The following is an 8,319-nucleotide window of genomic DNA, read 5'->3' on the forward strand; positions in this document are numbered from 1 at the left end:
TTTATGTAGTTGGTGTTGATAACTATAAGATTATAAATAAATACTTAATATCATAATTTCGAGAATATGATGGCACAAAGTTCAATCTTAATTATGATTGAGATGCTTTTTTAATCATAAATAATATATGTTAGGTATTTTTACTAGCTCTAATTAATTGTATCATATATATGTAGAATGATTTTATTTATTGACAAATAGTCACATAAATATAAAAAAATTAAAAATTAAAATATAGAATAATTAAGATTGTAATTATAACTCCATCCCCATACTGTAATTATATTAGAAACAAAAAATAATTAAGATTGAAATTTATCATGGATGATAAAAAGGAAACCTTTCTCACCTCAATAATAATTATTTTTGAACAAAAAACAAAAATAATTATTTGCTGTGCCACAATTCTGCAGAAGTGTTTGCTCTGAAATAAATTATTAGTTTTAGTTTTAGGGTATATATATATATATAATAGGGTCGATTAGGGATATTTTAATTTTAATATTATTAATAATTATAAGTTTTAGTTTTAGAGTATATATGTATATAATAATACAGTAGATTAATTTTAATATTTATAACTAACTAACAACTCAAAAGTTAAAATATATAGAAGATACATTTCTCTCAAAAAAAAAAGATATAGAAGATAGATTAACTAACAACTCAAAAGTTAAAATATTTTTTTATTAATATGGGATAAAGAGTAAAGTTAGTACTCTCTAATCAATATGTGATAAAACTTTCAAAGACATAAAATATGTAATATGAGATCCAAATTACTTGCTACTTAGCTTCCAAGTGTAAAATTTTCAAACACCATTTAAAAAGCAGAAAATTTTTTGTACTCATCCTATTTCATTTCATGATCTATACTACTCTCTTATTCATGACTCAATTGCTTTTGATTATTTCATTTCAGGATCGGGTGTTAGCGTCCGAGTCCGAGTTGGGGCTAGGGTTGGTGGTTGGATGCCGAGGTCCAAGTTAGGTCTGGGTTCAAACCAAGGATAGGGTCTCAGCAGGAGGTCGCGGTCTAAGTCCAGGAAGGGTTCAACCTAGGGTTGACATTCGGGGAAAGGTCGAGCGTCGCAATTTAAGTATAGGGGTCGTGGTGCAAGTTTGAGGATCAGGATCTGAGGGTTGGGAATCAAGTTGGGTTTTGGGTCTAAGTCCGGGCTAAGGTTCGATCTGGGCTGAGGTTCAAGTTCAAATTCGAGTCTGTGTCTGGGTCCAAATTTGAGTCGGGTCTGGGTTCAAGGGTCAGGTCAAGTCGGGGTCCCGAGACTAGATTGGGATCAGAATCTGAGCCTAAATCCAAGTCGGGGCCATGGTTGAGGTTCAGACCAGAAGCCGAGCAGGCTTCACCCCAAGCATGGACTAAGCCTGTGCCTAGGGTCCACCTAGCCCAACACCTTAAAAATAATTATCTCCTTTTAAAAATTCACATTTTTTTTAAATAAAAGCCCAAAATATTTTATTTTTTCTATAACCCACTAAATTTTAGGGTCGGGGCCAGCATTCGTGGTTAAAAGTGACTTTTATTTGTTTTCAAATTTTTTAAATTAAAATATAAAAATAGTTTTACAAAATATGATTTTTTTTTTCAAATTATCTTCACTTCTCTAATTAGAAATAAAAAAAAAATGTTTAAAAATGGTTAAGGGTCAGAGAACACACCCATAATTATTTCTAATAATTAACTTTTGCCCAAAAAAAAAAAAAAATAACTGGCAGGAGAAAATTATCATTAGATTATACATTGTAATCATTTACAACTTGTTACATTTTTGTGAAATATTTTAAGTAAATATACAAGAAGATTTAAATCACCATTACTCCTTATCAAAATAGTTACTTATTTACCAATCAACTGGTTGAAATTAGAATAACACATTAAAACCAAAACATCAAACTAATTATTGCTATTAAAAGTTTGAACATGACTTTAGCTTGAATAATCCCAATTGGCAGAGTGAATTAAAAGAAGTAATTTGATGAAAATGTTTGAGACTCAATTATAATCATCATCACCCATAAGTACTGTTTCCTCCCCTGCAAATATGTTGATTAATATTCAAACAAACATACATAAATCAAAATGTATTTGCTGAAATCAATTACCTGTCTTCAAAGTATGTCTTATTATGTTCTGTTTCTTCGGTTAGTATGTTTGGTATGTGTTGAATTTTGGGCCAATCTTCCCCAATTCCTTCCTTGCACCTCGGAATTAACAAACTACATCCTCCTATTGACAAATAATTAACACTTTGAGGCAGTTCTGTTGGTGGTAAGCACTCCAGCTTTTCCAAAAATTGAAGTTCTAATCGACGAAGGGAGGTGAGGTGTTGGAAGCCTTTGATGTTTAGAGCTCTGAGGTTATTGCAGTTGAAAACCTTTTAAAGATGGTGGGAGCAGCCATTCTTCTGGAAATGAATCCACCACAACTCCACATCGACAGAGATCTAAATCATTCAATGATGGGAGACTTTGTAAATTCCATTTCATGCGATTATCCACGAGCATATCACATGATGTGATGTATAGACTTCTTAAAGAAGGTGGCAACCCCATCACTGAAAAGGTTTCCAACCTTGAGCAATTATTTATGCTCAACGTTTTGAGGGAAGGATATGCAGAGTCAATGTGAGTACTTGTTGAAAATATAGTTACCATTTCATCACAATGTACAACGTTGATGACTTCTAATGATGGAAAATTACACCCAGGTAATGCCACATTTAGCTTCCCGCATCTTTTCAAATCAAATTGCTTTAAACAACAAAAAATCTCACTTGTTTGGTCACTCTTATTAATAAACGACCAATCCAACATATCTATTCTAACAAGTTCTAATCTTGCTAAGAATGGAAAGGGCTTATTCAAAGAAATACTACGAAAGTCATCATGCATATCAATGCAGGTAACACGAAAATATCTCAGTGAACTTAGTTGTTGAAATGATAACAGTGGCAAGCAACAATTTTCACAGTGTAGATCAACCTCTTCCAAGTTACGATATGATGGATGCGTTACCCAATCTGGCAAACTTGTACCGTTATAACCAATAATTTCGAGTTTCTTTAAATTTACATGTGGTTGGAGTGCATTAAGTACTTCTTTTTCCTTTGTTGAGTTATCTTTCGTGCCATTCCATGAAAGAATGAGCTCGTCAAGATACTTTTTGTTCCTCAGTTCGCCTTCCAAAACATCACTCACATCATTAACATAGCTAAGGCCTGAAACATGTAAGCTTCCATGTAGATTCTCCAACTTACCCAACTCTTTGATCCTCGATCCACCACTTTTACACAAAACAAAATCACTTAACCTCTGAAGATTTGTCATATTGCAGATATTTGGTGGCATCTCTTTTAAACGAGTCCATCTTGTTACAAGTTGACGCAAGTTGATTAAGTTGGAAATGTTGGTTGGCAATTGTGTGAGTTCATTACAATACATCAATAAGACTGTTTCCAAATTGTACAACTCACAAATTGAAAGAGGTAACTCTTTGATTTTTGTGCCGGAGACATCCAAATACCTGAGTTGTTTTAAATTGCCAATTGAATCAGGCAAGTTTGTGATATGCGATTGTGACAAAGAAAGAGTTCTTAAGCATCCTCCATCCTTTAGCACCATTTCAAGCTTAAATTGGGCCTCAAGTGATCTCCATATATGTCGTAATGGCAAAGCCAATAGGGTACGCAAATGCTTCACTCTAGAGAAGTTGTCAAATTCTATTGTATCTTTCAAGTCCTTCATGTATGATAGATGGCGAATCTTGCTACTGGTTATTAGCTTGCGAGAGTCGTTACAACTATCATAAATAAAGCAACTTTGACCTAATATGCATAGCTAAATCATGCATAAGATCATGCATAAAAATATTAAGATTCCATGTATTGTTTCTTTGAAAAAACGATCTTGATATTAAAGCATTCCAATACTCTTCCCCAACATCTTCAATTCTTTTCCCTTTCTGAGGTTGCAAAAGACCTTCTGCCATCCAAATTAAGATTATTTTATCTTTGTCATCTTTTTGAAATTCATAATCTTTGGGAAAGATCGAAAGATGAGAAAAACATGGTTTCAAATAAGGAGGTAAGAAGTGGTATCTCAACCATAAAGCCGGAACAATTCTGATGTTAAGGCGATTTGGCAACTCCCAGATATCACTTTGCAATACATGCCTCCATTCTTCATGATTTGACGTACATTTCAAAAGTCCAACCATCGATTTTACAGCTAAAGGAAGACCCTTGCACTTTTCAACAATTTGCTTTCCAATTTCCTCCAATTCTAGATGTACCTCATTGGAGTCTATATCATCGAAGACTTGTTCTGCAAACAACTTCCAACAATTATCGTCAGAAATTACTTGAAGATCGTAAGGTTGAACATTTGTCTTCATCATCAATGCAATATCCTTGCTCCGCGTGGTCACAATAATTTTACTTCCTTGCTCGCCAAATTGTAAACAACTTTTCAAAGAGTCCCACAACAAATAATTCTCATTCCATACATCATCAAGAACAAAAAGAAACTTTTTCCCAAACAATGCACTTTTCAATTCATTTTGAAGTTGATGTACCTCTTCTGCATCACATCTTTGTTTAGTGATTGCCTCCAAAATAAGTTTGCTTATTTTTAAAACATCAAAATCGACGGAGATAGTTACCCATGCTTTCAAGTCAAAGTGTTGTTTGACACTGGTATCTGCATACACGCTTTGGACAAGCGTAGTTTTGCCTATACCACCCATCCCTACTATAGAAATAACAGAGATCTTATGGTCACCAACATCATGAGACAAGACTAGCTTAACAATAGCCTTTCTATCACTCTCCCTTCCATAGACCTTAGAATCCTCTAGTAAAGGGGCATGTGGTCTATGTTGTATAGTTGTTTTCATATCTACTTTTTTCAAATCAAGGTATTTTGTCTGAGCTAAAAGATCATCTAATGTATCAAGAATCTTCTCTACTTCACATGTCAAAGCTTTTTTAAATGGATTATAAAACTTTTTGAAAAAGCTCAAGGACTTACTTGTTGTGCTTTCGAGTTCACCTTTCTCCATCTTGATTCGCAAGGCTTCAGTGTTGATCTTGTCCATCACATGATCAGCTTCATAAACTACTTCTTTAAGATCTTCAAGCCACTTCTTCACATTGTCATCTCCAAGTTGTTTCTCCTCGGCATCATTGAGTAGAACATTAGCAGACTTCAACATTGTCTTCAACTTTTTGAGATTTGCTTCCTTATTTCCTCGAAAGAATTCAAGGACATCTTTAGAAGCAAGCCTATCAAAGAGAACATTCATCAAACCCGAAAGAAGAGCTCCTCCCACCACTAATTCCGCCATGGTTTCAGATCTTGGAAGAGATAACAAGTGTATGGATAGAGCTTAGAAGTTAGAACAAAAGGAGCCTTGGTTTAGAGTTGATGTAATATTCAAAGGTCCAACGCTTAAAGATAAGATTTTTATGGCTAATAATGAATGAACCTAACAGCAATGACTTTCCTTTTCTTTTTTTTTTTTTAATAATACTGCCAATATATTACATAGTGATGGCTCCAACAAAGTTTTCATGGTTCAAACAAGTTAAAGATATACACTAAAAATATACACCATAACAAATATACATTTGTTTCTTCAGTAAGCAACTCTTGAGACATCTCAATCACAAGTTCCTTATCGGCGCACCTCATAAACTCGTTTACTTCATCTCTAATATCATATATTTTCCCGAACTCGAACAAGTACATAAAACACCCTTTCTTAAGTTTCTTCAGCTGGTAAAGCCAGGCCTCTTCAAGCCTCTTCAGGACATTACCCGAGTTGATATCTTCCATGAGACTCTCCTCGCAAGCGTCTTGAAGGTCTGCAATATTGTATTTGCTTGCAGCTCCAAGGAGTGCCACACGATGCTCCCAAAAGTCCATTTGTTTAATGGTTCCGTACAAGTAGCTGAGAAGAGCCATACAAGAATCCACTGACATGTCTTCGATATGAATCGTTGAGGACTCTTTCTCCATTAGGTTGTGATGAAACATGCTATGGAAGACGGGAGAACTCGCTGACAAAATCGCCTTGTGAGCACTTAATGTGCCACTAACTGCGTGGATTGTTACATCAGTATGGATTCATTCATCGAGCATTTTTCGAGAGGCATCGAAGTGTGTTTTGCATTGATAGTGATTGCAGTATTGTTCCGTCGATTGGCCATATAGAAGTAGAACTAGCTTCACCGCCCTGAATTTAAGAACAAAATGAATCATTACATTGAGAAGAATAACAAAATATGAAACCTGTAAAAGAGTAATGCAACTCACATTTACGGAGCATATCTTCAAATCAAGAAACTCAACATCGATGATAAATCGACCAACAAAGGTGGTATCTACAGGCCAAACAAAGTCATCGTAATTTCGAAGCAGCCTCTCATGAACTGCACCAGTAATCATAACAAACATTTAGTCACTTGGCAACACAAGAATCTTTCGAGTGGTTCATACTGCATTTAAAATCACACTTAGTAACAATCAACAAGCATAAGCTCATGAAAGACACTATCAAAGCTTTCAGTAACTACCATCTTAAAAAACGAAAAAACAATGAATTTGGTTTCCCTCTTGATAAAACAGAGTCCAAATCAAAATTATTTGTCAAGTTTCAAACTTCATTCCAAAAATTACAAGCCCAAAAGCTCAATTACCCAAAACCAATCTTAGCATCCACTTCTATATTCAGCAGAAACAAGAATCCAAAGCTAACTGAAAGAACCAAAAAGATTAACTAACTTACACAATATTACTATAATTTATGAACAATAACAACCAAATTACTTGTCGAATTTCCAACTCGAATTAAACCAAAAACTACAATTTTACCAAAAAACAAGAACACCCTTTTCCCTTTTTCATCAAAGCTTAGGTTAGAATCTCAGATACCACTAAAACTCAAACATGGAAAAGTAATGAACTAATGAACTTTAGAAAGAACAACGGATCAAGTTTCAAACTTTATTCCAAAAATTACAAGCCCAAAACTCAATTACCCAAAAAAAAAAAAATAACAAACAAATTTCATCATCCACTTCTAAATTCAATAGAAAAAGGTGTTAGTTAACAGCTACAAACAGCTGTATAACTAACTCTATACAAAGACTAACTAACTTCCAAACTAATACATTATAAAGATTAACAACTATTTAATCAGATAATCAAAACAAGAAACTTGTTCCAAAAAAATAAGAACACCCTTTTCCCTCTTTCATCAAAGTTTGGGTTAGATTCTCAGATATCACAAAAAGTCAAACATGTAATCAGAAAAGTAATGAACTTTAGAAATCAACAAAGAGACAAATGCCTGAACTCAAAACCCACTTCATCAAAATTCAAACTTTCTCAGATAAAAATTAAAGGGTATTGAGTTTAGTGTAGTACGTACCAGTTCCATAGGCCAACCTTAAATGGGTCTAATTTTTGTATGAGCAAGGTCTGAAATTGTCGATCCTCCATTGAGCTAAGCGAGATATGGTCTCAACCTTGGAATCAGCCATAACCCACCTTAGTTTTGAAGCTTAAAGCTTTTCTTTATTACACTTAAAAATGACAGAGATTATTGTCTCTGACTTCTTGTCTAAGCTTGTTTGACACTTTCAAAGATTGAACTTTTTCTCTGTTTTTTTTGGTAAAGATGTAATTTTTATTCATTGTTGATGAATAAAGATAAGTTTTTTATTGATTTGATTGAACATTTTGGCTTTGTGACTTTTTGGCACGTGAAAGTTGAAACTTAATTGTTAATTTACTTGTTACCTTTTACAATACCCCATAAATACTTAAGTTTAACTCTCAGTTGTAAATAAATACTTATGTTTAATTTTTTACGGTAATAATACTTAAGTTGTAATTCTAGAATATTTGTAGGTACCTTGCAGTTAAGTCTTAAGTAAATTGTCACGTGACAATTCCTAGTTAGTCTAAGTCATTAAAATTTTGATTTTTAAAAAAGTAATTTAAATATACCAATAAGAAAATGACTTATGGATAATAATTTAATATTTAACGGTCAGATACCTACAAAGTTCAAAAAAATATAACTTAAGTACTATTACCGCCAAAAATTAAACTTAGGTATTTATTTGCAACTGAGAGTTGAACTTAGGTATTTATATCGCAAATTACTCTTTAGAACACTATAGAAAATATTAAAATTTTATTTTTGACATTAAAATCTTTAGATTTGCTAAATTATTTAGGTATTATTAGTGACTTTCAATAGCATTACAAGGTGAAATTTTGGAAATGGTT

At 33.4% G+C, this 8,319-nt stretch overlaps 3 protein-coding genes across 3 annotated transcripts; all 3 read right to left on the reverse strand.

Moving 5' to 3' along the window:
• Window positions 1-2,379: 2,379 nt before the first annotated feature.
• On the reverse strand, window positions 2,380-3,765 carry LOC115725183 (putative disease resistance protein At3g14460). Its single transcript, XM_030654616.2, has one exon. It carries the CDS (start codon window positions 3,763-3,765, stop codon window positions 2,380-2,382), a length of 1,386 nt encoding a protein of 461 aa, XP_030510476.2.
• Window positions 3,766-3,812: 47 nt separating this feature from the next.
• On the reverse strand, window positions 3,813-7,953 carry LOC133038680 (putative disease resistance RPP13-like protein 1). Its single transcript, XM_061116813.1, has 3 exons — window positions 7,454-7,953; window positions 6,337-6,452; window positions 3,813-6,256 (listed from the first exon to the last, which is right to left on the reverse strand). The coding sequence occupies exon 3, from the start codon at window positions 5,363-5,365 to the stop codon at window positions 3,824-3,826; it is 1,542 nt and encodes a 513-aa protein (XP_060972796.1). The 5' UTR covers window positions 5,366-6,256; window positions 6,337-6,452; window positions 7,454-7,953; the 3' UTR covers window positions 3,813-3,823.
• Window positions 5,590-6,039, reverse strand: LOC133038973 (BTB/POZ domain-containing protein At1g21780-like). Its single transcript, XM_061117702.1, has one exon. The coding sequence runs from the start codon at window positions 6,037-6,039 to the stop codon at window positions 5,590-5,592; it is 450 nt and encodes a 149-aa protein (XP_060973685.1).
• Window positions 7,954-8,319: the final 366 nt, after the last annotated feature.

Source organism: Cannabis sativa, chromosome 6, assembly GCF_029168945.1.
Source record: "Cannabis sativa cultivar Pink pepper isolate KNU-18-1 chromosome 6, ASM2916894v1, whole genome shotgun sequence".
Taxonomy (NCBI): Eukaryota; Viridiplantae; Streptophyta; class Magnoliopsida; order Rosales; family Cannabaceae; genus Cannabis; species Cannabis sativa.

What these genes read in the sequence shown, in the direction of transcription:
- LOC133038680 (XM_061116813.1), bottom strand. Translation starts at nt 5,365, where the DNA reads ATGGCGGAATTAGTGGTGGGAGGAGCTCTTCTTTCGGGTTTGATGAAT.
- LOC115725183 (XM_030654616.2), bottom strand. Translation starts at nt 3,765, where the DNA reads ATGAAGGACTTGAAAGATACAATAGAATTTGACAACTTCTCTAGAGTG.
- LOC133038973 (XM_061117702.1), bottom strand. Translation starts at nt 6,039, where the DNA reads ATGGAGAAAGAGTCCTCAACGATTCATATCGAAGACATGTCAGTGGAT.